General features: G+C 29.2%; 14 protein-coding genes across 14 annotated transcripts; 7 read left to right on the forward strand and 7 right to left on the reverse strand.

Moving 5' to 3' along the window:
* Nucleotides 1-14: 14 nt before the first annotated feature.
* Nucleotides 15-2,043, forward strand: T552_01162 (hypothetical protein). Its single transcript, XM_018369753.1, has 4 exons — nt 15-543; nt 590-786; nt 828-909; nt 955-2,043. Exons 1-4 carry the CDS (start codon nt 513-515, stop codon nt 1,995-1,997), a joined length of 1,353 nt encoding a protein of 450 aa, XP_018226399.1. The 5' UTR covers nt 15-512; the 3' UTR covers nt 1,998-2,043.
* Nucleotides 2,044-2,153: 110 nt separating this feature from the next.
* Nucleotides 2,154-2,836, forward strand: T552_01163 (protein-S-isoprenylcysteine O-methyltransferase; the record flags this gene model as incomplete). The annotated part of the gene is made up of 4 exons (XM_018369754.1): nt 2,154-2,400; nt 2,445-2,564; nt 2,615-2,734; nt 2,790-2,836. 4 exons carry the CDS (start codon nt 2,154-2,156, stop codon nt 2,834-2,836), a joined length of 534 nt encoding a protein of 177 aa, XP_018226400.1.
* A 419-nt stretch (nt 2,837-3,255) lies between these two features.
* T552_01164 (hypothetical protein) lies at nt 3,256-6,709 on the forward strand (the record flags this gene model as incomplete). The annotated part of the gene is made up of 20 exons (XM_018369755.1): nt 3,256-3,299; nt 3,345-3,501; nt 3,547-3,728; nt 3,777-3,983; nt 4,027-4,391; nt 4,433-4,551; nt 4,594-4,612; nt 4,655-4,709; nt 4,752-4,843; nt 4,886-4,963; nt 5,009-5,413; nt 5,456-5,487; nt 5,532-5,606; nt 5,653-5,777; nt 5,821-5,873; nt 5,918-5,983; nt 6,026-6,047; nt 6,089-6,337; nt 6,380-6,531; nt 6,578-6,709. Exons 2-20 carry the CDS (start codon nt 3,347-3,349, stop codon nt 6,707-6,709), a joined length of 2,583 nt encoding a protein of 860 aa, XP_018226401.1. The 5' UTR covers nt 3,256-3,299; nt 3,345-3,346.
* Nucleotides 6,710-7,255: 546 nt separating this feature from the next.
* T552_01165 (hypothetical protein) lies at nt 7,256-8,303 on the reverse strand. Its single transcript, XM_018369756.1, has 7 exons — nt 8,243-8,303; nt 8,161-8,200; nt 8,056-8,114; nt 7,761-8,009; nt 7,626-7,719; nt 7,472-7,575; nt 7,256-7,427 (listed from the first exon to the last, which is right to left on the reverse strand). Exons 1-7 carry the CDS (start codon nt 8,257-8,259, stop codon nt 7,301-7,303), a joined length of 690 nt encoding a protein of 229 aa, XP_018226402.1. The 5' UTR covers nt 8,260-8,303; the 3' UTR covers nt 7,256-7,300.
* A 254-nt stretch (nt 8,304-8,557) lies between these two features.
* T552_01166 (hypothetical protein) lies at nt 8,558-9,630 on the forward strand. Its single transcript, XM_018369757.1, has 4 exons — nt 8,558-8,766; nt 8,818-8,937; nt 8,984-9,221; nt 9,267-9,630. The coding sequence occupies exons 1-4, from the start codon at nt 8,603-8,605 to the stop codon at nt 9,582-9,584; spliced, it is 840 nt and encodes a 279-aa protein (XP_018226403.1). The 5' UTR covers nt 8,558-8,602; the 3' UTR covers nt 9,585-9,630.
* A 54-nt stretch (nt 9,631-9,684) lies between these two features.
* T552_01167 (hypothetical protein) lies at nt 9,685-11,223 on the reverse strand. The gene is made up of 6 exons (XM_018369758.1): nt 11,079-11,223; nt 10,527-11,035; nt 10,345-10,483; nt 10,154-10,302; nt 9,876-10,110; nt 9,685-9,831 (listed from the first exon to the last, which is right to left on the reverse strand). Exons 1-6 carry the CDS (start codon nt 11,175-11,177, stop codon nt 9,724-9,726), a joined length of 1,239 nt encoding a protein of 412 aa, XP_018226404.1. The 5' UTR covers nt 11,178-11,223; the 3' UTR covers nt 9,685-9,723.
* Nucleotides 11,224-11,365: 142 nt separating this feature from the next.
* On the reverse strand, nt 11,366-12,791 carry T552_01168 (hypothetical protein). The gene is made up of 6 exons (XM_018369759.1): nt 12,730-12,791; nt 12,512-12,679; nt 12,166-12,462; nt 11,995-12,114; nt 11,775-11,951; nt 11,366-11,728 (listed from the first exon to the last, which is right to left on the reverse strand). The coding sequence occupies exons 1-6, from the start codon at nt 12,746-12,748 to the stop codon at nt 11,412-11,414; spliced, it is 1,098 nt and encodes a 365-aa protein (XP_018226405.1). The 5' UTR covers nt 12,749-12,791; the 3' UTR covers nt 11,366-11,411.
* Nucleotides 12,792-13,605: 814 nt separating this feature from the next.
* Nucleotides 13,606-17,733, forward strand: T552_01169 (hypothetical protein). The gene is made up of 6 exons (XM_018369760.1): nt 13,606-16,612; nt 16,656-16,835; nt 16,880-17,076; nt 17,122-17,331; nt 17,375-17,455; nt 17,508-17,733. Exons 1-6 carry the CDS (start codon nt 13,613-13,615, stop codon nt 17,686-17,688), a joined length of 3,849 nt encoding a protein of 1,282 aa, XP_018226406.1. The 5' UTR covers nt 13,606-13,612; the 3' UTR covers nt 17,689-17,733.
* On the reverse strand, nt 17,709-19,399 carry T552_01170 (beta-ketoacyl-acyl-carrier-protein synthase II). Its single transcript, XM_018369761.1, has 8 exons — nt 19,137-19,399; nt 18,991-19,089; nt 18,874-18,945; nt 18,744-18,830; nt 18,542-18,693; nt 18,379-18,493; nt 17,968-18,336; nt 17,709-17,925 (listed from the first exon to the last, which is right to left on the reverse strand). The coding sequence occupies exons 1-8, from the start codon at nt 19,359-19,361 to the stop codon at nt 17,752-17,754; spliced, it is 1,293 nt and encodes a 430-aa protein (XP_018226407.1). The 5' UTR covers nt 19,362-19,399; the 3' UTR covers nt 17,709-17,751.
* Nucleotides 19,400-19,733: 334 nt separating this feature from the next.
* T552_01171 (hypothetical protein) lies at nt 19,734-20,158 on the forward strand. Its single transcript, XM_018369762.1, has 3 exons — nt 19,734-19,863; nt 19,909-20,006; nt 20,052-20,158. Exons 1-3 carry the CDS (start codon nt 19,778-19,780, stop codon nt 20,108-20,110), a joined length of 243 nt encoding a protein of 80 aa, XP_018226408.1. The 5' UTR covers nt 19,734-19,777; the 3' UTR covers nt 20,111-20,158.
* T552_01172 (hypothetical protein) lies at nt 20,139-21,131 on the reverse strand. The gene is made up of 3 exons (XM_018369763.1): nt 20,543-21,131; nt 20,371-20,499; nt 20,139-20,327 (listed from the first exon to the last, which is right to left on the reverse strand). Exons 1-3 carry the CDS (start codon nt 21,083-21,085, stop codon nt 20,184-20,186), a joined length of 816 nt encoding a protein of 271 aa, XP_018226409.1. The 5' UTR covers nt 21,086-21,131; the 3' UTR covers nt 20,139-20,183.
* A 362-nt stretch (nt 21,132-21,493) lies between these two features.
* Nucleotides 21,494-22,725, forward strand: T552_01173 (hypothetical protein). Its single transcript, XM_018369764.1, has 7 exons — nt 21,494-21,522; nt 21,566-21,735; nt 21,780-21,980; nt 22,032-22,163; nt 22,208-22,358; nt 22,401-22,513; nt 22,568-22,725. Exons 1-7 carry the CDS (start codon nt 21,501-21,503, stop codon nt 22,679-22,681), a joined length of 903 nt encoding a protein of 300 aa, XP_018226410.1. The 5' UTR covers nt 21,494-21,500; the 3' UTR covers nt 22,682-22,725.
* Nucleotides 22,726-23,236: 511 nt separating this feature from the next.
* On the reverse strand, nt 23,237-25,091 carry T552_01174 (hypothetical protein). The gene is made up of 3 exons (XM_018369765.1): nt 24,824-25,091; nt 24,708-24,774; nt 23,237-24,661 (listed from the first exon to the last, which is right to left on the reverse strand). The coding sequence occupies exons 1-3, from the start codon at nt 25,043-25,045 to the stop codon at nt 23,277-23,279; spliced, it is 1,674 nt and encodes a 557-aa protein (XP_018226411.1). The 5' UTR covers nt 25,046-25,091; the 3' UTR covers nt 23,237-23,276.
* A 211-nt stretch (nt 25,092-25,302) lies between these two features.
* Nucleotides 25,303-26,248, reverse strand: T552_01175 (hypothetical protein). Its single transcript, XM_018369766.1, has 4 exons — nt 26,213-26,248; nt 26,080-26,162; nt 25,753-26,024; nt 25,303-25,709 (listed from the first exon to the last, which is right to left on the reverse strand). Coding segments are annotated over exons 1-4 (624 nt in total). The 5' UTR covers nt 26,215-26,248; the 3' UTR covers nt 25,303-25,442.
* Nucleotides 26,249-26,253: the final 5 nt, after the last annotated feature.

A 26,253-nucleotide genomic window follows, 5' to 3' on the forward strand; every position in this document is an offset into this window, starting at 1 on the left:
TAGAACGGCAGTTTGTTTTAAGGTGATTTAAATGAACTAGAATCAAATTTTTTAAGGAATGGAAGAGACGACAGTTTTACGTTGTCTTTCTCTTATGAAATCTAAAGAGGATACATCAAAATTTGTAGCGATTTCTATATTACCATCTATACTTTCTAAAAAACCATCATTAAGTTATGAATGTTGGGAGGCAATGGACTTTAAATGGATTGATAGGTTATTAAGATCAAGTGGAGGAACAGAAGAATCATCAGAATATAAGATTCTTGCAGTAAATATTCTTATTTCATTTGCATCATTTCCAAAACTATCAGAACATCCAGATATGATTAATCGAATACCTTGTTTAATATCTATATTAGAAGGAAGGAAAGGGAATTAATGTTTGAGAAGGAAAATTAAAGGAATTTAGGGATGTTTCATTTATAGATTCTACATTGGACTTGCTTACAATATTATCACAGTCAAAACAGGGTGCATTGAAGATATTAGAATGTCAACAGTGTAGAAATATGAATAATTTTATTGAAACATTAGATGAAGGTATATTTTTTTGGATAAAATGATATATATATATAAATTTATCTAGTACTATTTGAAAAGATGATTAATATGATGAAACATGCATGTATAAAATCAGTATCAGATATGGAGGAGATTAACTTTAAATTATCACTCAAAAAATGTATAAATGATATGATAAATATTCTAGAAAATAGCAAAGGCAAAAAAAGATTAATTATGTTTTCTTTTTTTAATAACGTATTTTCAAATATAAATACAGGAGTAAAACAATATCTATTATTTTTTAAATTTATCATTTTTAGATTTGTAATGCTCTGATTAAAAATGTGGAAATCAAAAAAGCATTATATAATAATTTACATACACTTATAAAAGAAGATCAATGTAATGTTTGATTGGATTTCAATTTTAGTTAATTAATTTATTAAGCTGATTCTACTCGGAAAATGACATCAAATCTTTTATGTTTAATGCTTCGTTTACAGAATCTTGAATTTATATTATCATCTGCATCAAATGAAGAAGAAGCTAGGACTTTTTGTGTACTATTTACTAATTTAGCATCAGTGGATATCAGATCAATATTACCTACTGTAATGAAGAAATTAACATCTCAAGATATTAACGAAGAATCTCACAGACTTTCAACAGATTATGAAATTTTGGAGTCTATGATCATTTATCTTTCAAATTCAGAAACAGTGATTTTTCAATTTTCAGAATTGTTGCTTTTGCAAAGATCATTTAAAGAAGCATTTGAAGAATCAATAGATTTTTTAAAAGATAGGTGGGATAATTTTAATAAAAATAAAAATTCATTGAAAAATGATCCTGAAATTTTTGACGATCTAATTGTAATTTCATCTGTAAGATCATTATGCTTGTGGTTAAAAGAAGACGACAGTTTAAGAAAATATGCGATATCTATAATGGATATGTTTATGTATTTATGGAATAAAAAAAATACATCTGATATTGATTATCGATTATGGATATGTGATGGATTACAAGGAATAATTACTACAGAAGAGGGATGGAATAGTTTTCATAACTTGGGAATTTGGAATGTAATTTCTACCGATCTCATAAAAAACGAATTGGAAGAATCAGATCATTCATGTATATATACCAAGCTATCAGAATGCGACTTATTGCTCCAAGCTATAGAAAGATATCAAAATCCTCAGGAAAACTGGATTGACATAATTAAACATCCAAAAAAAATCAACAAAAATGATCCTCTTAAAGCAGAATTTCTCATTAAAATAATTATTCTTAGTTTAATTATCTTTCAAAAATTAGGAAAACATTTTTCAAAGCAAAATGAACAGCTTTTTTCTGAGCATCTAGAAATATCACTAACATGGATACATTTCCTCGACTCAAAAAAACTCAATTGTTCTTGGACTATTCCTATAGAACTAAAAGACAAAATGCTCATTCATCTACAAGATTTACATTCTTTGAAATAATTCATATATCTATTTAACATACATATATACATATATACATATATATATATTTACATCAGATTTTTATTAATTATAAATATCGAATTCAAAAATTATAAAAAATTAACATAAGAACCTTTGTAATTCCCTGGACTCTTGTATTTTAACCTGTGAAAGATGGAAGATGAACATGATCAACATAAAATGGTCTTTAATGAAAATCACGAATCTAAAGAGGATTTTATTAAAGCAAAAATAGCAATTAGAGCACTTATTCTTGGTATTATCATTGGATCGACATTCATAGCATCATTTCATGTTAATTTTTCACAATTAACTATATATTTTACTATTGTTTCATTGTTTCATTTTTTAGAATTTTGGATCACAGCACTTTATAACCCTTTAAACGTATCTATTTCATGTAAAACAGATACCACTTAACTATCTAAAACTAAGAGATCTAAGCATTCTTATTTTCTAATGGAAGTTTATATATTATCGCACATTCTTTTTCAATATTAGAATATTTATTAGAATACCTATTTTTTCCTAAGATGAAAATGTACAAATTAATAAGTTATACAGGTCTTTCAAGAAATTTACAATTTTCTATAAAAAGTATAATAATTTTTAAGGGTTTTTTATAACATGTGGTGGACAATTATGTCGCTCATTATCTATGATTCATGCTACTCATAATTTTTCACATAAAATATCATTAAAAAAAAGTGAAGATCATTTTCTCGTCACAGATGGTATATATAGGTATCTTTTATTCCCTTCATTATTATTAAAATTCAATTTTAAAAGATGGATTCGTCATCCATCCTATTTTGGATTTTTTTACTGGGCAATAGGATCTCAAATCATGCTTATAAACCCAATTTCTATTCTTGTATTTATAATTATTCTACGGGCTTTCTTTTCAAAAAGAATAAGATATATTAAATACATCATTTTAATTAAACTAATTTATATTTACAGATGAAGAAATTCTTCTTATTCAATTTTTTGGCGATGACTATGTAAAATATAGAAACAGAACACCAACTCTAATGCTATTTATTAAATAAATATCACTTCTATACAGATTTTTTACATCTTTTTACAACTATATATCAGTAAACAAAAATTTTTCAAAATATATAATTTTAATTTAATTTAAACATAAAAATAACATCCATTTATCTAAATCTTATTAATATATATTTCTCTTTTTTTTTTAAAAATCTTATAAAAGTAGGTTATAACTTGTTAATCTTTAATAATAGAATGATAAAATCAAAAAAAAATATAATTAATAATAAATAATTAAATTTAGTACTTAATTAACAAAATATCTTAAGAAATAATCATTTATATTAGAAATGGAGGATCAATATGATTTTGAAGCATTTAAAAAATCAAATAAACATCAATATATAAAACAAGATATATCTAATATATCTTCTAATGCTACAGAGACAACATATCTTATATCTCCATCAGCTAAAAAGAATATAAAAAATTATGGGGGAATCCAGTAGGTTATTTTGTTTGAACAGCAAATGTCAATTAAATAATAAAGACAATATTCTACGGTACCACAGTTAAATGAAGATAAATTTTCGTCATTTTCTAGGACGAAGATGTTTTGTAGTTCATTTCACAAGAAATTTTCAAAAAAGATCTTTAATAGAGCTTTTGAAGATGAAGATCATAGAAATTTAAATGGCGAACATATTTGGTACGATAATTATAATGCAATTGGTTCGATTTCAGTGTATTTTGGGGTTATGTTATAATTAAGGTGTATAGATTGGATTCATGATACTATTAAGGATGCAACAAGAGCAAAAAAGCTTCGATCAATTAGGGGAATTAGAGGTTGGATAAGGAATACATTTGATGCTAGTCAAGGATGGATTCTTGTATTTTTTACTGGATTTATTACTTCGTGTCTTGCTTATGTAATAGATGTTGTAGAAGCTATATTTTTTGATTGGAAATTTGGTTACTGTTCAGGTAACCAAATTTCAAGATTAAGAGAAAAAAATAACAAATATAGACAATTGGTGGAGCAATAAAGTAAAGTGCTGTAAATCATTTGATGGAAAGTTGCATGGGATTTTATTAAGTTTTATAACTGGTAATATAGATGATCTTGTAGGGTGCAAACAGTGGAATACCTGGGGAAAACATTTTAAATTTCCGGAAAAACAACAACACATCGTTGATTATCTTGTTTACATTGCAATAGCATTATTTTTTGCGCTAATATCAGCCCAATTAACTATGACTACTCGTACAACTTTTCCTGTATCAATGAAAAATTCATCAGAAAATTTATCTCAAAATAACTCAACAAAGAAAAAAAATAACTCTAAAGTAGAAAAAGTAGCGTATATGGCATCTGGTAGTGGTATCCCAGAGGTAATTTTTAATTCTTTTTTTTTCTAAAGTTAATACAGCAGGTAAAAACAATCCTTTCAGGATTCACTATTCATAAATTTCTTGGGCTTCGGACATTAGTTGTAAAGGTGGTAGGACTAACTCTGAGTGTTGCTTCTGGCCTTAATTTAGGAAAAGAAGGGTATGTTAGCTTCTATTTAACTATTTTTCTTACTATTTATAGACCATTTGTACATATTGCTGTAATTTTAATATTCTTCTCAATTGCCATTGCTAATATATAGTGTTGTATTGGAAATATTGCATGTCGATTATTTAATAAATATAATTATAATGATGGTATATTTTTTTTAAAAAAAGAGTTATATTTATTGTACCTAGGAAAAAGAAGAGAATTATTGAGCGCAGCATCGGCAGCAGGTGTAGCTGTGGCATTTGGTGCACCAATTGGAGGGGTTCTGTTTAGTCTTGAGGTAAAGACTAACATTTCTATTTATTTTTAACATGAATTTAAGGAAGTGTCATACTTCTTCCCTTCAAAGACTATGTGGAGAAGCTTTTTTTGCGCAATGGTAGCAGCAATAACTTTAAAAGTTAGCAATTCTTTTGTTTTAAAAATATATTTAATTGTTTTATAGATTCTTAATCCCTATGGAACAGGAAAAGTCGTCTTATTAGAGACCCATTATAGCCATGAATGGCATTATTTAGAGCTTATTATTTTTTTATTCTTAGGTCTTTTTGGAGGTCTATATGGTAGTCTATTTTGCAAATTAAATATACGCTGGGCAAAGACATTTCGAAGATTAAGTTTTATAAAAAAGCATCCTACCTTCGAAGTTTTTATAGTCACTCTTCTTACTGCTATTATTTCATATCATAATCCATATACAAAACTTGGTGGAACTGAATTAGTTTCCCATTTACTCAAAGAATGCAACAATAATGAACTAAATGAAGGATTATGTCCGGAAAATAAGCTAATGATCCCAAAAGTGACAATGCTTCTTATATTAGCACTGATTATTAAAGGATCTTTTACAGTATAAAATATTTCATAATTTCACATATCTAATTTCATTTAGATTGTGACATTTGGTACTAAAATTCCAGCAGGGTAAGGTTATTAATTATTATTATTATTATCATTTATCAAATTAGGATATTTATTCCAACAATGGCTGTTGGCACATTATTTGGAAGATTTGTTGGTCTGATTGTGCAATTTTTTTATTAGTAAGTTTAGAATTAATCAAACACTGCAAGTTAAACCAGAATATAGTACATATCCTAGTGCATATATTTTTTCAAAATGTCCTTTGGGTGATCCAAACGAATGTATAGTTCCAGGTGTTTATTCTATGGTTGGAGCAGCAGCTACTTTAGCAGGTGTAACTAGAATGACAGGTTAAAAACATTTTCAATTAATATGTTTTTAAAATTATCACAGTTTCATTGGCTGTAATCATGTTTGAATTAACTGGAAGTCTTTCATATGTTATGGTAGATTTAACTCCTATAATTTAAAGCATTATTAATATCTTTAGCCATTCATGCTATCTATTCTTGTGTCAAAATGGGTTGCTGATGCTATAGAGCCGCAGGGAATATATGTAAGTATTAAAATTTTAGTACAATAAAATTAATAATATTAGGATCTTTTAATAGATCTAAATGGTATACTCTTCTTATTTTTATATGTTTATCAACATAATTAGAATATCCTTATCTCGATACTAAATCCAAATATACGTTTTCATCTTATTTGTCCGAACTTTTACCACCTCCAATAACAGTTTATCATACAACAATTGACTTATCTTTTAATTCTACTGTATCATATACAAAACTTAGAGATATGCTGGAATACGTTAAGAATGAGGGATATATTGATGGAGGATTTCCAATTGTTTATAATAAAACTCTTATTGGATATATTGCTGCACATGAATTAGAACAAGCTTTAGGTATTTCAATTCATATAAATAGAATTTAAACATATTTTCTAGACACAATCAAATCTTCAGTTTCAAATAAAGATATAGAAAAAATAGGATGTTACTTAATGCCATTTGGAATTACAGATTCTTCATCAAGTCTTGATACTGGAACCTCTTACTTTTTACAAAATCCTGCTGATTTACGGTCTTATGTAGATAAAGTATTTAGTTTTTAAAATATCAGAATATAAAATAACATATAATTAGGCACCAATAAGTTTAAATAAGGAAGCACCAATGGAACTCGTTTTTGAAATGTTTTCTAAACTTGGTTTACGATATCTTTGTATACTTGATGGAGCAGAATTCGTAGGAGTTGTAAGTGTAGATCTTTTTTGAAGAAAAAACAATAATATTCTCAGGTTCATAAAAAAAGATTTGTTAGATATTTAAAAGAAATAGAAAAAGGTCTATTATAAGTTCAATAAAGAGAATTCTTGCAAGTTTATATTAAAATTAATTGGCGATAGCATTTTTAAATAATTTTATTTTTTAGATACTTGTACCATAATTTAAACAAAATTAAAACTCAAACTCATCTAAAGCATGTCATCAATTTTATTATAAACATTAATAAGCAATTATGCTTCAAAATATTATATTTAATCTCAAAAACGACTTTATTCGAATAAAATTATTTCTACATTATATTTATTTATTGGATTCAACTTTTATAACAATTTTTATTAAAAATAGCAATTCTTTTATTTATTAATCTAAAAATTATAGTCATGGGTAAAATTTTAATAATTATTCTCTTAGACATACATATATTTTGAAAAACACTAGATAAATTATTAAGTAGAAGATATAAACTATAAAGGCAAAATATACAATAGCTTAAAAACTTTATCAGGAACTAAAAATATTTTAAAAAACTATTATTTTTTAAAATTTAAAAATAATTATAATAAAAAAATTAAATATTAATCATTTAACATAGCGTTTCATAAATTTTCTATGAAATTCCGTTCGTAAAAGATCATTAACAAATGCCTTTTTCGGACGATCAGAAATACCTCTTGCTTGATTCTTAAAAATTACATCATCATCCCATCTTTATGTTTTTTTATTAAATTTCAGACTATCAATAATACATACCTTCGCTTTACACTAAAATCTCTAGATGATATATTAAGCAAAGGATTCCCCATAGCTATTTCTCTTTCTCTTTGTTCCTCATCCTTCTGTGCCTTTTCACGTTCCTATAAAATATATCAATGTTATAATCAATTATTTTTCCTAAATATATTACAAGTCTCTCATTCTCTTCAGCACGCTCCCGCCTTATCTTTTCAAGCTCTCTCAAAAGCTCAGCTGTTTCATCATCATCATCATCTTCTTCTTCACTATTTATATTAACCTTAAATATAAATATATCTCATTCAACCTGTCTTCATCGTCCTCATTTTCCTCTTCCTTGTCATCATCTGCATCTATATTTCTCGTCTCTTGAAGAATCATTGCACGCTTTATCTTAGAATCTTCATGATTGTTCTTTAAAAGTTCATTATTTTGTGATATTTTTTTAATATCATAAGGATCTTCTTTTTTAGAAAAATGTAACGCTTCTGCTTCTAAAAGCTCCATACGAAGATCTCTTTGCTCTATTTCCTCACTGCTTGCCTGTCCTACTGCTCTACTCTAAATATTAACCTTCATTACTTCTATCCTTATATATTTGCCTATATTTAAGAACTGTATATGCCGGCAAAGACCTGGAAGAAAACATACGTGTAGGCGCCTATCAGGACTAAATAAAACCATACAAAAATCATCATAAACTCTACTTGTTCATTTGATTTTCCTCTTGCTGGATCATATGTAGGTCTAACATAAATATTTGCTTAAAAAACATTCTAGAAAAAATACCTATGAGCCGTAGTCATTTTCTAATCCTTATATCTAATAGTTCCTTCTAATATCTTTATTATTTCCTCTATATTTTGCCAATATAAACCCCAAACTTTAAATAAAGCTTTCTTGACGCTTATTCACCCGTTTATTATCCTTTTTTTTTCAAAAAAAAAGGAAACCCTATCAAACAACCACCAAATACTAAGAATATCTATTAGTTTTTCTATTATTCTCCATATATTTTTTACCGTTTTTTCAAGCACTTTTTTTGACGTCTTAAAATCCGTATATTCACCTAGTAACTTAGGAAAAAACCTTCAGCACTTAAATAAACTATTTATACATATATTACCATTAGATTCTCCTATTTAAAATATGAAGAAAGATATAGATATGTCATTAAATGAAAAACAATTCATTATTGAAGCTTTAAATAATAATATTAGACTGGATGGCAGAGAATTTAATGCCTGGAGAGATCTAAACCTGAGATTTGGTAATAATTATGGACAAGTAGAGGTATCACTTGGAAAGACGAGGTAGATTTGGGCCGATACATGTTTTTTGAGGGTGTTTTTATGTATTAATAGAGTTTTTGTCTGTATCTCAGCAGAAATTACAGAACCTTATCCAGATAGACCTTATGAAGGGATATTTATGATTGACATAGAGTTAACATCAGTAGCCCAATCGTCAATTGAGTCAGGAAGGTTTTATTTAGTGGAAAAAAAGTATAATATATTTAATTGGTATCAGATCATCAGAAGAAACACAGATTATTAGTGTTATTGATAAGGCGATAAAGAAATCTCGTATGCTCGATAAAGAATCGTTATGTATTGTTTATGGACATTATTGTTGGAGTATACGTGCAGATGTTCATTATTTGAACCATGATGGTAATCTTATAGATGTAACATGTATTGGAGTAGTAGCAGCATTGCTTCATTTTAGAAAGCCGGTTGTTAGTGTGAAGGGAGATGAAGTTATTATTGTAAGATCAAAGTATATTACAATATAATTTTTAAATATCAAGTAGCATCCTATGGAGGAGCGAGTTCCTGTTCCTCTAGTTCTAACACATATTCCAATATGTGTTACTTTTAGTTTTTTTAATAAAGGACAAATATTACTTATGGATACGACATTACAAGAGGAAAGGTTAAGAGAGGGATGTATGATTATTACTTTAAATAAAAATAAAGAAATTTGTCAAATATCAAAACCAGGAGGAATTACTGTAGAAACATCAGATATTTTTAAATGCCTAGATCTTGCATTGAAAAAAACATTAGAAATTACAAATTATCTTAATAAGAAATTAGAAGAAAATGAACAAATTAATGGATACATATAATAATGAAATCAAGAATAAATATACGGCACATGTTTGCGTGTTTTATATAATTGTGAAAAATAAATCTAATTATTCATACATATCAAACTAAAATATTATAATAAAAGATACTAGGACTTATATATTTTTAAATATGACATTAATCAGAATTTCTATTTTTATGCCAATTATCTTTATGTTTTTGAATCCAAGGATGCAATGGAATTTGATCAAGTGCTAATCTCTTTTCAGGATTATGTTGTAAAAGCTTAAAAATATCATTTAACGTAAATTATCAAAAACAAATAATACCTTAGTAATAAGATCTTTAGCCTCAGAACTTACATGATCAGGGATTTTAAAATCGACTTTAGCTATTCGTTTATACGTAGCAGGGTATCCACTCAAATCTTCAAAAGGAGGAGAACCAACAAGAAATTCATATGTAAGAACACCCAAAGACCAAATATCAACCTTCTCATTATGGTCACGTCCTTCCACCATTTCAGGAGGTAGATAATCAAGAGTTCCACAAAGAGTATTCCGCCTACAAAACTTAAACAAGAAAAAAAGATTTATTAAATATTTACCTTGAATTAGGCGCATGAACACTCCATCCAAAATCAGACAGTTTAACTTCTCCATTGATCCCAAGTAAAATATTTTCAGGTTTTATATCTCTATGTATAACATGTTTTTTATGCAAATATGAAAGCGCAGATGCCATTTGTGCTATATACTTTTCATATTAGAAAGATTTAAAATAATGAAAACAACATACTTCTGATGCTCTTGAATCCGAAAACTTCCCTTTTTTACGTAAATGCTTATACAATTCACCTTTTCCAGCAAACTCCAATATAAGAAAAACTCTAGTAGAATCATGAAAATGACCATAAATACGAAGAATATTAGGATGCCTTTAATTAATTTAACATAAATAAATGCTCATTATAGTATTACCTTAAATTAGATTGAATCTCAATTTCTCTTCTTACTTGTTTTTCTATTTTGGATTGCATCAACTCTGACTTATGTAATACTTTTAACGCACAAATAAACCCTGTACGTCTTTCTTGAGCAAGATACACTCTCCCAAATTTCCCTTTCCCAAGAGGACGACCAATTTCAAACATTCCAAGATGATATTCATGAATTTCAGAAACACTTTGAGGAATAAGCATTTTCCTGCTTTCATCAAAGGATGCTTTGTCTCCAATCAAAGATAAATTAACTATCTTCTTTGAATTTCCAGGAGACAACGAAGACATCTGGGATGTTCTCCATTGTTGCGCAGGAATATTAACAACATTAGTAACAGTATTAGATGAATTCGTAGTTTGTTTAGATTGAAAAATATTACTTCCATTAACTTGATTATTTTGATTATGTACTGCAAGTTTAAGTAATGGATGTCGTGAACTCCCTTGATTCTTCAAATCAGCCTTAATAGATTGAGATTTTACCAATTGCTATATAACAATTAATCATTTTTATTTAATATTTCTTATTCACTTTTGACACCGGTTTTTGATATATTGAACCTGAACTAAGATTTTCATTAACCGACATATGAGAAAGCCCCAACTCTATTTGATGCAAAGATGCCGTCATGCCAGCTGGCTCTAAAGATATTTTACTTCTATCCCTACAAAAATTATATTTAAAATATTGATTTTTTATTCAAAGCATAAAGATATATATCGAAACAAAATAAACATAGGTTACTGCAGCAACGGTGCCTTAATACAAGACCTAGTGAGATTAAGGAATTAAAAAATGTATGAAAAGGTATTGGATGTTAGTTCGTATGTAATTTTCAATAGGAAAAATATAAGTGTAAAATTGTCATAAAGAAGATTGAGTATTTTCATCAGTTTTCCAATCAGAATTAACATGAAATGGAATAACTCTTCCAAGAATTCCAGTAACAGAGCCTTGAATTTTTCCAGGCCATTGACCTTGACAGAGAGCAACAGAAAGCATTTCTTGAAAACGAAAAAATCGACGTTTTTTACGTACTGGAACCATAACTTTTCTCTCTAATGGAGAAGGAGTACTACATAAAATCGATTCCATAACCAAAGTAACTTCTTCATCAGAATCAACTTGTCTTGCATCTGATGCATAATCATCGAAAACAAAAGATGACATCGTTGCTGCTTCTAATAATAATTTAAAAAATAGCCATAATCATAAATTGCCAAATACTTTGCTGTTTAATTTTGTTTTTCTTTTGATAATGGACCAACAAAATATCATAAGGTCTAGATCTACCAGGAACAGAACGTTTTGCGCTCATAGAATGCGATTTACATGTAAGAGAACGGGAACATAAATTACCATTTGGAAGCAAAACTCCACATTGTTTTTCTAGATCAATAGATGCTAGAACAATCATAAATAGCAATAGAAACAATAAAAAAATCACCTTTTTGCTTAATAAGAATATTCTTCGATTTAAGCTTTTTAAGTTCATTTTTGTCTTTATAATCATATTTTTCCACCTTCAATGATTTATTCGCATCATTCACCGTAGATGTATCCGAATCTTTTAAGATTTCTACATGAGAAAATTATTTAAAATATTCAATTCTCTCACCTTCATCAGAATGTTGCCTCTTCTTCGATCGTTTCATAGATACATTTTGCAACTCTACCATAGTCTTTTCATATACTTCCCTCGATGTAGATGATGAAACATCTTGAGACTGATTACATACTTTTGCATGTTTATAAAAAACATTTTGCAAAACCACTCTCCCACAATTTTTACAATGAATATACTTCATCGCTTCAGAAAGTGGATTATATCCATATTTCTCATAATCATCCACTTCTAAAATCGTCGTTATAGGCGATCCTGGACAACTCAATCTTTCCGGTGAAATCAATGGTTCTAATCCAATTATTAACCCTCCAAATCCCAATCTATCAAATAAATAAACCCCTCCTATTCAATTCCTCCGCTATTTCAACCCATCCAACTTCTTTTTCTTCATTTTTCTCATTCATATCTTCCAATTTAACCCTTCTTTCTTTCTCCTTCTCATTAAATAATGATAGTGATTTCTCACAAAACAATAACGAAACAACTGACGACCACCTCTCCTCTTCTAACACAATTAGTCCTCAGAATCATTTTGCCATACTAAATACTACTTACCTGTCTCTTTATCATCCATTTCTAATAAATATTCATATCTCAAGCTTATACTGAGGTTAAGCCATCTCGCCGGAGTGAAAATATAGTTAAAATACTCAAATTATATTTCTCTCTAAAACAACCCAGCAAACAAACATATCTATTAGATTAAGAAGATTAGAAAGTCTTTTATAGTTGTTTTTCCGATTTGCTGTATTTTTATGTAAAACATTCATATTAAACTATCAAAAATATATATAAATATATAAATATAAATATATATAAATATTTATCTACATTTCAGTCTAGAAACAAGTTGAACAGTATATTATACTTGTTTATACTTGTTTATACTTGCTTCTACTTGCTCATACTTGCTCATACTTGTTTTTAATATCAGAATTTGCTAATATCTTAATTAATGAATAACGATTTATAATAAATCACTGTTTATCAGCTTTAAACAATTTTAACACTTTATTATTATAGAATTGACTAAGAAAACCTCTACAGACTCTGTCTCAGTCCACAGATATTTCTAAATTTACAAAAGTAGACAAAAGGTCAGATTCTTTTATAGATAAAACATCTACTTTGATACAATGACTTTCTACAAATAAAACAATTCTAATTACTCTGTTTCCCCTTCTTTTCTTGTATTTACAGGCAAAAATATTTACAATCTTTTCTTACTAACCTCCATATATATAGACTTTATCGAAGGTCTGGTTGACGTCCATAATATCATCGACAGATGATACAGTTAAAAGGTAAGGAATAAGGCGTTAATAAGCAGTAAATTAACAATAAAACAGATATAAAACTTTAATGGAACAAGAGGGATGAGGCGGGGATGATATTATTAGTTTTTTACGGGAGAAAAATAGGTTATAATTGAGTAGGCATGGTTAGGGAAAGCTCGGATTGTTACCGACAGGAAGAAATGTCGGTAGAATCGGAAGAAATGACGGTAAATGCAGAGTGTAGTACACTTGAAAATGGTACGGTTCATGGTATGGAAGGACAGGAAGTGACGATTTCGGAATCATGTGATATTTCATGTTTAGAATCGGAGGATGACAATTATACGTTATTACATGAGTCAATTCAGACGGGAAAGTCAAATCAATGGTTTTTTAGATGGATTGGAATAAAAAATATTATGGGATATATTAAAGGAAAAGAGAATGTTTTTAAATCTAAACAAACGAGTGAAAATTTTCCAGTGGTAGAACGGATGTTTAATGAAGAATGCCGAGGGATTATGAAGAAAAAGAAAAGCATATTTAAAAGTATATTTGGAGGGTTTAATTTTCGAAATCAAAGATTTACAAGATTCTTTAATAAAAAAAAATTTCATAATAAAAATTTAAATTATCGAGTGATAAATTTTAATAATAACCTAAAAAATTCATCAAACAACTACTGCAGTAATTATGTGTCTACTACGAAATACAATATAGCGACATTTCTTCCAAAATTTTTATTTGAGCAATTTTCAAAATATGCAAATCTTTTCTTTCTTTTTACATCATGCATACAACAAATCCGAAACATATCGCCTACTAATCGCTGGACAACGATTGTTCCTTTGGTAATTGTGCTTATTGTTTCTGCATTCAAAGAATTGGTAGAAGATTTTAAACGACGCATACAAGATAAAGAGCTAAATCAATCGATAACCTATGTTTTTGAGAAAATGTCATTTGTTCCTCGTAAATGGTATGATCTTCATGTGGGCGATATTGTTCGTGTTGAATCTGGTCAAGTATTTCCTGCAGATCTTATTCTTATTTCATCATCAGAACCAGAAGGTCTTTGTTATATTGAAACATCTAATCTTGATGGTGAAACAAATTTAAAAATTAAGCAATCGCTTCCAGAAACGGCAAATTTTATATCACCTAGTAAGATTTCTCAATTATCGGGAGAAATACATTCAGAACAACCTAATAATAATCTCTATAGTTTCGAAGCCACAATCATTATGAACACAGATATAGGAAAAAAGGAATATCCGTTAGCTGAAGATCAATTACTTTTACGAGGAGCATTCCTTCGAAATACATCATGGATCTATGGTATTGTTGTTTTTACGGGACATGAAACAAAGTTAATGAAAAATACTACATCTTCCAGTATCAAACAAACAGCAGTAGAAAAAATTGTCAATATTCAAATCATTTTCCTTTTTTGCATACTTATCATTCTTTCATTAATATCATCCATTGGCTTAATTATTAAGGAAAATCTTGATCAAAAAAATCTAAGCTACCTTCACCTTCAAAAAAACAACAGTATCAAAACATTTTTCTCAAATATTTTAACTTTCTGTGTTTTGTATTCAAATCTCGTTCCTATCAGTCTTTTCGTAACAATTGAACTTGTCAAATATGCTCAAGCACAGCTTATTAACAATGATATGGATATGTATTATGAACCTGAAAATGTTCCAGCTACTTGTAGAACTTCTAATTTAGTTGAAGAACTGGGACAAGTGGAATACATTTTTACAGATAAAACAGGTACTCTTACATGTAATCAAATGGAATTTCGTCAGCTTTCAATTGCTGGTATATCTTATATGGACAATACGAAGAAAAAGCAAAAACTTAATTCTCATCAAAAAAACGATGATTCTGATTTTATACAATTAAACAAAAACCTTGTTTCACATGAATCGAAAGACATTATCCATAACGTTCTTGTTTTGCTTGCTACTTGTCATACAGTTATTCCGGAAAAAGTGGATGGACAAGATGATATCATATACCAAGCAGCATCACCAGATGAAGGTGCTTTAGTAAAAGGCGCATCGAAATTAGGATACATATTTACGACTCGTCGTCCTAAATCTGTTTTTGTATCTATTCAAGGGGAAGAGCAAGAATTTAAGGTTTTAAATATCTGTGAATTTAATTCAGCCAGGAAAAGGATGTCTGTAATCCTTCGTTGTCCAGATGGCAAAATTAGACTTTATTGTAAAGGTGCAGATACGGTAATTTTAGAAAGATTGTCAAAAAACAGTTTATATAGCGAGCAAACATTACGACATTTAGAGGATTATGCCATAAGAGGCTTTAGAACATTATGTTTGGCCATGAGAGAAATTTCAGAAAAAGAATATGAAAAATGGGCAGTTATTTATGATGAAGCAACGACTACGATTAACAATCGTATCGATGCATTAGATAAAGCGTCTGAATTAATAGAAAAGGAACTTCTTCTTTTAGGAGCTACTGCTATTGAGGATAAGCTTCAAGAGGGAGTCCCAGAGACCATTCATACACTTCAATTAGCAGGAATTAAATTATGGGTTCTTACTGGAGATCATCAGGAAACTGCTATAAATGTTGGAATAAGCTGTAAACTTATTACTGAAGATATGAATATTATTATTATAAATGGAAAGGATAAGAAAGAAATCTCAAATTATATAGCTAAAAAGTTAGCATATGTCAAAAATAGACAAGCTAATAAAGCTAGGCTAGAAGCTTTAGCTTTGATTATTGATGGCCATTCATTAACATATGCTTTGGAAAAAGATATTGAAAAAAAATTTATTAATCTTTCTATATTATGCAAAACAGTAATATGTTGCAGAGTAACACCTTTACAAAAAGCATTAATCGTAACACTTATTAAAAAACATTTAAAAGCAACACTTTTAGCTATCGGAGATGGTTCAAATGATATATCAATGATACAATCCGCTAATATAGGAATTGGTATAAGTGGTACAGAGGGTTTACAGGCTGCTCGAAATGCAGATATTGCAATTGGACAATTTCGATATTTAAGGAAACTATTATTAGTTCATGGTTCATGGAGTTATCAACGATTAAGTAAATTAATTCTTTATTCTTTTTATAAAAACGTTTCTCTTCATATGACTCAATTTTGGGTAAATTATTTCTAATTTCAATAATTTCCCTAATTTAGAATAGTATACATTTCATAATGGGTTTTCTGGTCAAGTTATATTCGAATCATGGACCATATCTTTCTATAATGTATTTTTTACGTTTCTCCCTCCAATAGCAATTGGAATATTTGACCAATTTCTGAGCGCAAAGTTACTAAATAAATATCCACAGCTTTATCGACTTGGTCAATTCAAAACCTTTGTAAATATTAAACTAAAATTTTAACTAACTAATTTCCTTTTTAGTTTAACGTAAAAAGTTTTTGGCTCTGGATAGTGAATGGTTTCTACCATTCGCTTATCCTTTATTTCATGTCGATATATATATTTGAAAATGATTTACCACAAGCCGATGGAAAAATTGGAGGCCATTGGGTTTGGGGAACAACACTTTATGCTACTGTTCTTGCTACAGTATTGGGAAAAGCAGCCTTAATTACAAAGTGATCATTTTATTCCCTTTCATAGCCTTAATTAAATATTTTTAGTTCATGGACAGCATATACTGTTCTAGCAATACCAGGATCATTCATTATATGGATAATATTTTTACCTGTATATGCAATTGTTGCACCAAAAATGGGTGTTTCTATGGAATATTATGGGATTAATTCTCGTTTATACACATCATTAGTATTCTGGGCTACTATTTTAGTCCTTCCAACATTATGTTTATTGCGTGATTTTGCATGGAAATAGTAAATGAACAAGTGATCATAGACCATTTATAACATTATATAGTTATAAACGAACTTATTGTCCACAGACTTATCATTACATTCAAGAAATTCAGAAATTTAATACTATAGATTATAAATCAAAGTAAATATTACACACACACATATATATTTAAATCAAATATTAACATTTATAGAATGGAGCTGTTCCAAAAAACAGTTAGAAAAGTAAGAAATGTTCAAAGAATAAGTAAATTACAAAGAGGATATGCCTTTAGCCAGGGAGATACTGGCCAAACAAAACTCATACGTGCATATGATACCACTCAAGAGAGAGGTCAATACGGAGAAGTTAAATACCAATGTCAGGCTAAATAATAAAAAATATCATACATACTAATGTTAATCATAATAATCATATTTCACAATATCAGATATATTTTAATCATTATACGCAATGAAGCATAATGTTGCATTAGTTCCTCCAAAACCAAAACTATTAGTTAACGCGACTTTTATTTTTCTTTCCTGAGCATACAATGGTACATAATTGCAATCAAATTCTTCCGAGGGTTCACCTGGGTTTTCTAAGTTTAATGTAGGTGGCAATATTCCCTATTAATATGTAAAAAAAAGTATTAAGGGATAATTTATTACATGATAAATAGCTAATATAGTAAAAATAGATTCAACTGCTCCAGCAGCACCAAGCATATGTCCTATAGAACCTTTCGTACTTGATACATTAATTTCTTTAGCATTTAATTTTCCATTAGGTCCTAGCATAACACTTTTAATAGCTTTGTTTTCTACCATATCACCTAATGGCGTAGACGTAGCATGTGCATTTATATAATCAACATCAGAAGGATTTATACCAGCATATTTTAAAGCATTTCTCATAGAAAGCTGAGGACCCAATCCATCCTGCGAGGGACTTGTAATATGATATGCATCACATGATAATCCATATCCTCGTAATTCAGCATAAATTCTAGCACCACGAGCACGAGCATGTTCCAATTCCTGAAATAATTATAAATTGAACAAATAATATTATATTCATGCTTCTAAAACAACAATTCCAGAACCTTCACCAATCACAAATCCACAACGGTCTCTATCAAATGGTCTAGATGACTTTGATGGCATATCATTATATTTCGTCGCAAGGCTTTTAATTCTTTATTTAATTAAGGAAATATTCTAACAAAAAAAAAAACTAAATTACCTAGAAAATCCAGCAATTGCTAATGGATGGATTGGCGCTTCAGATCCTCCAGCAATCATAACATCAGCATCTCCATATTGAATAAATCGAAATGCATCACCAATTGCATGGTTTCCAGTACTACATGCAGTTGAACATGCATGATTAGGCCCCTAAAACCAGTAAGATGGTCTCAAAGCTTTAAAATCACTATATTTGCTACACGAAATCCATATTTAATTGCTAAATAACCCGCCGCCATATTAACCAAAATTTTCGGAATAAATAACGGCACAACCTTCTTCCAGCCCTATTATAATTCAATCCTATACTAACAAATCGCAGAATTAAACATATTCTGTAAACTTATTCGACATTTCTACCAAATCTTCTAGGCTACCTATACCTGATCCTATACATACACCCTAACCCTGTCAATTACCCAAAATCTTACAAGTAAACAATCATGCCACCGATTCTCCTGTATATCGATCTAATCCTGCATCATTAATCGCCTGTATCGATGCACAGACTGCATATTGACAAAACTTTGCCATTCGATGATTTTCCTGCCAAATCATCATTTTTTCTCCAAATTCAACCCCGAAAAAACTACTTCTCCACTAATCCATTCTCTAGAATCCCATAGACCATCTAGAATACTCCCTTTCTGAACAATTCCTCCAATTTTACTAGGTAATTTCTCATATCTTTCATCTCCTTCTAATCCTTTTAAAGAGACAATTCCACTTTCTCCACGTAATAATCGGTTCCAGCAATGTTTAACGCCTGTTCCAAGGGGCGTTAAAAGTCCAAGTCCTGTTACAACCACTCGTTTCATATTAAATAAGCTGATAAGACCTTCTTAATGAGTCGTCTTGATAAGATAAAAAAAGCTGAGGTCGTTACTAGGCAACAGTTGTTACGACAACAGTTGTTATGACGATAGTTGTTATGACGATAGTTGTTATGACAATAGTTGTCAAGGTAACGAGTATTGGGTATTTAACTTGAATCAACCTCGATAAGTTTAATAAGAAATTTATATAAAGACAAGCAGGAAAATACCATAAAATAGGAGGAAAATGGTGTGCAACAATGTAAAAAAAAGTATAAATTAAGAGGAATTTACTAATAATTTATAGTGTGAAAAGAAAGGGATTTCATTGGCAACACCAAGGTTTTTTTTTAAAAAAAAAAAGGGAAAAAAAGGGCCTAATTTGAGAGAATAGCGTTAAAAAGAAGTCGGATATATATATGGGAAGTGAAATGTCAAAAATTGTATCATCATCAGAGAGAAAAATAGGAGAAAATAAGTTGTTAAGTAAATCGGCGAAAAAAAGGTTAAAAAAGGGATAAAAAGGGAATATATATGTAAACGTTTACAGATATGATCCATATGGAGTTGGATGTTCAATTTGTAAGCAAAGAACTCATCATCTTGGGGCAAAATATTGTCCTAATTGTGCGTATAAAGAAGGACGATGTATTTAGAGAAGAGGAAAAATATATATTTTCTAAGAGAAAATAGGTAGTATATGTGGAAAAAAGATATTGGATACGAGTGCATATAAACAGAGTTCAAGATAGTATGAAAAAAAAAAAAAGAAAATGATCATGAAAATATTACAAATGAAGAAAACGATAAAATTAATAGGGTTTATTAAAGCATGGCTTGAATGAAGTTCCAATAAGATTTGGAAACATATTGTTTTATCTCGTTTTTTGTAACCCAAAGCCAGTCAACAACAGTTTTACCATCTAATTTAACATGTCCAGCCATTATTCGAGCTTTGATAAAAAATATCTATTTATTGTCGATAATAGAATTAAAAGAAAGTTAATCTTACTTTAGCACCATAAAATTTGTCACTATAACCTTTTGGATATTTATATTTACCATTACCGATAGGCACATGACCAACATACCAAACATTCATATTATTTCCACAAAATTCATACAACGATCGCTGAGCCGCCTATTTTTGTTAATTATAAATAATCTTTCATAGATAAATATACAGTATGTAAGAAGTCATCATCTGTTACTACACCCTGAGGAAATTGCCAACAATGTTCTTCTCTAGGTTTTTTTACAAGAAGATATAATGTTTTATCTAGTTTTCTTTCTAAACTACGCAAATCTCCTTGACGGTCTGCCTCTGTTTCACGAGGTAAACCAATATCTGCCTTTTTATCTTGCAATTCAGAATATATATCATCAGAAACAGATTTCGTTTTGGCTTTATTTGCTTCATTATCAAGCCATTTCCTCTCTGCTGAAGACCCTTTCTTGAAATAAAAATCTACTGGAAAAGGTGCTGCTAATCTCTCATTTAATTGTCTTTGATATGCATAATAGGCCTTTTCAAAAGGCGTTTTTTCTTCTGTAATAACTGGTGACCTTAGAAGAACTGTTGCTGCTAGAATTCTATATAAACGAGGTGGTTCTTGCTCTACTTCAGGAACAAAATTACAAGCTATTTTGTCAATATTATTTTCTCCAAAAACTCTGCAAAAACTCGAAAAAAAACGGCCATTTCTTGATATTAAGAATAATATCATGAAAAATAAAGATAATATAGAGGTAATTTGTCTATAAAAGCAGAATAATTCTCTAAGACATTAACTTATATTCTTTTAGACCTTTTTCAGCCTACAGTTGTCCTTTTTTTCCGGGAAAAAAAGGAATCCTTACAAACAACACTCGATATTTATTATAAAAATACTTGTTTCTTTTATAATATCCTTATAATATGTCTTTTCTGGATTTTTATTTTTTTTAACGTTGAAAATCGGTCGAATCCTCGCAAATCTAGAGACAAACCTCCAATTTTTGAAAAAATACAAATAAATAGTTAAAACCAGTGAAAAACCACAGTTTAAAGCACTTAATATGTCTACGAGATCTGGTATTTGTATATCTGACAAGTTTTTGAACTATTTCCAGGAGTTTACGCAGAACGCAGATATTATTGCAATGAAAATCTCTATTTTCCAGGGTAAATCTTATATTTTCGCCGAAAAAAGGGTATAATCGTGTAGAATCGGTGGAGAAGGATATGAATATTTCAAAATCGGGAGATTTTTACCAAGATTTGAGCTATATACAGTCTATTTTAAGTGACACGAAACCATCATATATTTTATGCAAAGAATCGAGTAGTTTTCCAGCAAAAACAGTTATTATCCATTATGTTCCTGAAGAAGCAGAGGTTTTAATAGTTTGATTGAAAAAAATTGGCTGAAAAGCCGCTAGATTCGAGATAAAATGATATATGCTTCTACATATCATACTTTAATCCAATCATTGGGATCAAATAAGATTTCTAAAAGCATTTTTATTAGTAATAAGAAGGAATTAGATATATCTTTGTTTAGAGAGAATTTGGAGGGAATAAAGAGGGAAGATTCCTTATCAATAGAAGAAAAAAATCTTCAAAGTGTAAAAAATTCTCAAGTATAGAATTTTTATAGAAAAGCAGAAGAAATCATGCTAATTAGTGAAAAGGAATATGCAATAGGTTGTTCTTCTCGTCAAAAATACATAAATGATACTTTTTTTTTGAATGTTAGTGAAGAAGCAAAAACAGCTATTGAAAAGCTTTCAAAAAACACAGAAGAGTTTAATTTTATACAATTGGTAAAATTGAGAAACATATAAACAGATTTATTTATTTAATTAAGATCAATGATCCTCAAACTGAAATATTAAATCTCGAGATGACCATGACGGTAAAACCCAATGATATCCAACATATCTTACCATCAACATCACCACGTTATTCTATTTATTCATGGAGTCATACTTATAATGACACTCCAGCCATTTCTAGAAGTAAACAAAATCTCATATAAAAATTTATTAACTAGGTATTAGTATTTATTTATACTTGTCCTAAAGCATCTACCATTAAAGAACGTATGCTTTACAGTTCTTCATGTTTAATGGCGTTATCAACAATTAAGCAATGGATTCCAATTGACAAAAAAGTATTTTTAATAAAAATTTATCTAAAATAATATAAAATTAATATCTTTTATTAGATTGAAGCACATGATCTTTCTGATATTGACGAAATGATGTTATATTCAGTCATTTATCCATTGATAAAGAAAAAACAAGAATGTTTTTTGAGACCTAAACGTCCTGGAAAATGAATTGCAATACTAGAAATTTATACATTTAACTGAATCAATAATAGTCGTACAGTTTTTTAAATAAATGTTTAAAGCAATTTTGATTATATCTTTATATTTTTTATTATTCAAATACAAAAAAAAAAAACACTTAAAATTGCAACAAAAAAGCAATCATTATGGAATAATCATAACATATATATATATATGGCAGATAATACTATTAAAAATGAATATACACATATATTCATAACTTTAGAAAATAAATGATACACAAAATTTACAGCATTTTTATTAAATCAGAATCTAAATTTCTTAAAACCTTTTAAAAAATATATAATAATATGAATTACTATAATATTCTTTCATTCAAATAAGATTTATTATTAAATTATAAATAATTTATATACATGAGACTTCAAATTGAAAAATCTTAACAAATTTAGAATAAAATGTAATAAATGTTTAAAACATATCATAAAAGACTGTTTTAAAAATATACTCATATTCAATTTATGCCTATAAATTTAAGAAAAAGATAATATTCAAGAGGATCAACAAAGAATAATTAGAAAATATGCATAAAAACAAACATATAACAAACGAAAACCAGTGATTATATATGTCCAATATCCTTTATAAGACGCACAACTTCAGTTTTAATTTTATCATACCAAAGATTATCGAAATCATCAAACATATGTTCACCTAAAAGTGCAACATCCTCATAAATCATTCTACAGACTCGCTTATTAATTGATTTACATGTATCTTTTGATATTTTTTCCGGATAATATAGCCGTAGTTCTTTAGATACAATTTTCTCAATTTTTTTCTTAATTGTAAATGCAATTTTTCTTCCAGGAGATATAACAGAAGATTTAGAAGTAGACTTTGATGAAAAAGAAGAAAACGTAGTCAAAAATGATTTCGATAAGGCCATAGAAGAAGATGTAGCTGAAGAATGGCAGACTTTTTTGGATTTCATTCCCGAAAATGTATCAGAATTTGATTGAAAAGATTTTTTTTGAGTATCATCATCTGTAAACGATACATTTGAGATAAAAACAGAGCTTTTCCTCTTTTTAGATGGTTCTGATTCATGTGACATTTTATTGTAATAATTTTCAAAAGATTCTGTATCATGTTTTAATTGATATGAATAATTCGAAGTATTTGATATATCATTCAATAAATTTTGCAAAAAACCTAACTGACTATCATTCTTCTCTTTTGCCTTTCCTTTAAGATAGGATATAGAGTAATCATCATTTGAAACACCTGCCATTTGCTCTCCAGAATTATATCCCATATTCTTTATTTCATTTCTCGCTATCAAAGGACGTTTAAACTTTTTCTGGGTTGTTAAAAATTCATCTTTAAACGAATCATCATATTTCTCAAACTTTTCACCACGCTTTTGAACTTCATACATTTTCCATGCCTTTTCTTCAGGACTTAAATTCAATAATCCTGATCGTGACTTTCCTGGATTATATGATGACTCCGCTTTATACGCTAAAGAAGCTGATGTATGACTCCTCTCACCTCCTCCTTCATTGTTTTGCATACCCAACATCCCACAATCTTGATATGCCCTTTCTAACCATGAATTGTTCAGAGAAATATTACATTTTCTTTCTTGTTTAGCACTTGTATTTAACCCACTAGACACACAAACACTACGGTTGTTCCTATTAACCCGTTGACCAACAATTAATAATCTTGAACCTCCCAATGCTTCTCTGCGCCTTGGAACATAGGAAAAATACTCTTCTGAAAGTGCTATACATGTTGGACATAAAAAATCCTGGCTTGGAACCTCTTCAAGCCCTAAACAATATGTATGATACCCATCATCACATCGATCACATATCATAAGAACCTGCTCATCTTCACTGCTTCCACATATAATACAACGACAAATATCCCCCAGATTCAATACTTCAAAACTACCCGATTTACCCTTCTTTTCTACTGAATATTGGGAAAAAAATGGCCCTAAAACATAAATAAAATCTCTCCATTCTTCTCCACTCATTCATACCTCCTACAAAACGTGATACCCTCATATAATCAAAACAATATCTACAAACTGGACATGTATTTGCAATCTATCCCCAAATAATCAATATATCTTCGTTTTAAAATCTTTTTTCGTACTTTCACCCATATTTCAATACAATAATAATGAAAATAATGCCTACAACCTCCCAAATACGCTATATCCGTCCTTAACTTTGTACATTCATTCATATTATCTTTTTCTATGTTATTTTCCTTAATATCCGGCGTATCTTTCTCCAAGCTGGAAAATGGATTTAGACAAATACTACACAGATTTTCATCCTCAAAAGAACCTCCAATAGCTCCTTCATGACCCATTTATAGAAGATTCACTGATAATTAATTTTTTGGTCGTCAGACGTAGAAAAACAAAAAGACTGAATATAAAGAAAACATAAAAAATTCGTGTATAGAATTGAAAGATAGAAATCGTCTCATTTTTGTTATTCATTTATTTTTTTATATATATATTTTTTGTATATTTTTATAAAAAAAATGATCTAAAAAGTAATTTTAATAAAAAAAAACAATCTTGTTAATTTTCTATTGATTATTACCTTTTTATTTCTTTTTTTTTCCTTTAAAATTCTTTTTTTTTGACAAAAATATGAATTCTTGTTAAATAAATAAAAATGCCAAAAATTAAACATTCTTATCCCATTTCATCCCATTATACCCCCCACACTACTTCCTATCACATACATCCGACTCATTTTTACCCCGTATCCACATTTATTTCACATGTTTCTTGAGTTGACATAGATACATCCACTTCCTTTATATATACACTATCCTCACATGATAAACGCTCCTCTAATTCCTTTAATTCTTGTTGATATTTGCGTTCTAACTCCTCAACTCGAAATTTAGCCCTTTCTTCCTCCTTAGATGAAAGTTTCCACGGCTGATAAAATAATACCGGTAATGTAGTCGTTTTTAAAGCACGCGCTGATGCAATCTTATTTTTATAATACGTTTCCAACTAAACCACTCAGAATCTTTCCTTTTCATCCATTTTCTCCTACCGAAAGCTTCTCAAACTCCCTTAAACTCGCTTTACGTATTCTTTCTGCTGCTCGTTGTTTTTCATCTTTTTCAATTCTAACTCGCTCCTCAACCTCCTCCTTCTCTTTACGCATACATTCTGCAAGTCTCGCTTCAATTTCCGCCCTTTTAGCATTCTTTTCTTGGAGAAAAACTGACTCTTTTTGAAACTTTCCCAGCGTCCCCATTAACGTCCCAAAAAAACGTTGTCCACGTTTCTGCTCATCATCTCCCATCCTCTGTAGACGTTCCCCTTCATATATACTTTAGATATACCTCTTTTTCTCTTAAAAAATCGCCTCTCTTACGTCTATCTAATCTTTCTTCCTGGCTATCAACCCTCTCTTGCTCAGGTAAAGACACCACCGATTCAACTATCATCTCTGACTCCCTATAAACAATGAATTAGTCATATATTCTTAAGATATAGTAAAAATATACATGAAAACCGAGTTATAATGTCTCAAGACTAAGTCCTAAAA

The sequence above is a fragment of the Pneumocystis carinii genome (assembly GCF_001477545.1).
Source record: "Pneumocystis carinii B80 chromosome Unknown supercont1.5, whole genome shotgun sequence".
In the NCBI taxonomy this organism is placed as follows: Eukaryota; Fungi; Ascomycota; class Pneumocystomycetes; order Pneumocystales; family Pneumocystaceae; genus Pneumocystis; species Pneumocystis carinii.

Coding starts and splice junctions, on each gene's coding strand:
- T552_01168 (XM_018369759.1), bottom strand. Junction 12,115..12,165: donor GAGGCAACATTCTGATGAAG/GTGAGAGAATTG, acceptor AAATCTTAAAAG/ATTCGGATACATCTACGGTG. Junction 11,952..11,994: donor TATTCTTATTAAGCAAAAAG/GTGATTTTTTTA, acceptor TGATTGTTCTAG/CATCTATTGATCTAGAAAAA.
- T552_01174 (XM_018369765.1), bottom strand. CDS start 25,045: ATGGGTCATGAAGGAGCTATTGGAGGTTCTTTTGAGGATGAAAATCTG. Junction 24,775..24,823: donor GTATTGAAATATGGGTGAAA/GTACGAAAAAAG, acceptor ATTTGGGGATAG/ATTGCAAATACATGTCCAGT. Junction 24,662..24,707: donor GGTATCACGTTTTGTAGGAG/GTATGAATGAGT, acceptor TTTATGTTTTAG/GGCCATTTTTTTCCCAATAT.
- T552_01171 (XM_018369762.1), top strand. CDS start 19,778: ATGGGAAGTGAAATGTCAAAAATTGTATCATCATCAGAGAGAAAAATA. Junction 19,864..19,908: donor AGTAAATCGGCGAAAAAAAG/GTTAAAAAAGGG, acceptor AAACGTTTACAG/ATATGATCCATATGGAGTTG. Junction 20,007..20,051: donor TGCGTATAAAGAAGGACGAT/GTATTTAGAGAA, acceptor AAGAGAAAATAG/GTAGTATATGTGGAAAAAAG.
- T552_01162 (XM_018369753.1), top strand. CDS start 513: ATGAATAATTTTATTGAAACATTAGATGAAG. Junction 544..589: donor TATTGAAACATTAGATGAAG/GTATATTTTTTT, acceptor AAATTTATCTAG/TACTATTTGAAAAGATGATT. Junction 787..827: donor TTTCAAATATAAATACAGGA/GTAAAACAATAT, acceptor TATCATTTTTAG/ATTTGTAATGCTCTGATTAA.
- T552_01165 (XM_018369756.1), bottom strand. Junction 7,720..7,760: donor AATGAGGACGATGAAGACAG/GTTGAATGAGAT, acceptor TAATATAAATAG/TGAAGAAGAAGATGATGATG. Junction 7,428..7,471: donor GATTTTAGTGTAAAGCGAAG/GTATGTATTATT, acceptor AAAAACATAAAG/ATGGGATGATGATGTAATTT.
- T552_01173 (XM_018369764.1), top strand. CDS start 21,501: ATGAAAATCTCTATTTTCCAGG. Junction 21,523..21,565: donor GAAAATCTCTATTTTCCAGG/GTAAATCTTATA, acceptor ATAATCGTGTAG/AATCGGTGGAGAAGGATATG. Junction 22,359..22,400: donor CACTCCAGCCATTTCTAGAA/GTAAACAAAATC, acceptor ACTAGGTATTAG/TATTTATTTATACTTGTCCT.
- T552_01166 (XM_018369757.1), top strand. CDS start 8,603: ATGAAGAAAGATATAGATATGTCATTAAATGAAAAACAATTCATTATT. Junction 8,767..8,817: donor GTATCACTTGGAAAGACGAG/GTAGATTTGGGC, acceptor ATGTATTAATAG/AGTTTTTGTCTGTATCTCAG. Junction 9,222..9,266: donor AGGGAGATGAAGTTATTATT/GTAAGATCAAAG, acceptor AATATCAAGTAG/CATCCTATGGAGGAGCGAGT.
- T552_01175 (XM_018369766.1), bottom strand. Junction 26,025..26,079: donor GGAAGAAAGATTAGATAGAC/GTAAGAGAGGCG, acceptor GTATATATGAAG/GGGAACGTCTACAGAGGATG. Junction 25,710..25,752: donor GGGAGTTTGAGAAGCTTTCG/GTAGGAGAAAAT, acceptor TGAGTGGTTTAG/TTGGAAACGTATTATAAAAA.
- T552_01172 (XM_018369763.1), bottom strand. CDS start 21,085: ATGATATTATTCTTAATATCAAGAAATGGCCGTTTTTTTTCGAGTTTT. Junction 20,500..20,542: donor ATGATGACTTCTTACATACT/GTATATTTATCT, acceptor TAACAAAAATAG/GCGGCTCAGCGATCGTTGTA. Junction 20,328..20,370: donor ACAAATTTTATGGTGCTAAA/GTAAGATTAACT, acceptor GACAATAAATAG/ATATTTTTTATCAAAGCTCG.
- T552_01167 (XM_018369758.1), bottom strand. CDS start 11,177: ATGACGGCATCTTTGCATCAAATAGAGTTGGGGCTTTCTCATATGTCG. Junction 10,111..10,153: donor GTTCATGCGCCTAATTCAAG/GTAAATATTTAA, acceptor TAAGTTTTGTAG/GCGGAATACTCTTTGTGGAA. Junction 9,832..9,875: donor CTAAAGATCTTATTACTAAG/GTATTATTTGTT, acceptor GATATTTTTAAG/CTTTTACAACATAATCCTGA.
- T552_01169 (XM_018369760.1), top strand. CDS start 13,613: ATGGTTAGGGAAAGCTCGGATTGTTACCGACAGGAAGAAATGTCGGTA. Junction 17,077..17,121: donor AAAGCAGCCTTAATTACAAA/GTGATCATTTTA, acceptor AAATATTTTTAG/TTCATGGACAGCATATACTG. Junction 17,332..17,374: donor CGTGATTTTGCATGGAAATA/GTAAATGAACAA, acceptor AACATTATATAG/TTATAAACGAACTTATTGTC.
- T552_01170 (XM_018369761.1), bottom strand. CDS start 19,361: ATGAAACGAGTGGTTGTAACAGGACTTGGACTTTTAACGCCCCTTGGA. Junction 18,946..18,990: donor GATATACAGGAGAATCGGTG/GCATGATTGTTT, acceptor TGACAGGGTTAG/GGTGTATGTATAGGATCAGG. Junction 18,494..18,541: donor GCAATTGCTGGATTTTCTAG/GTAATTTAGTTT, acceptor AATTAAATAAAG/AATTAAAAGCCTTGCGACGA.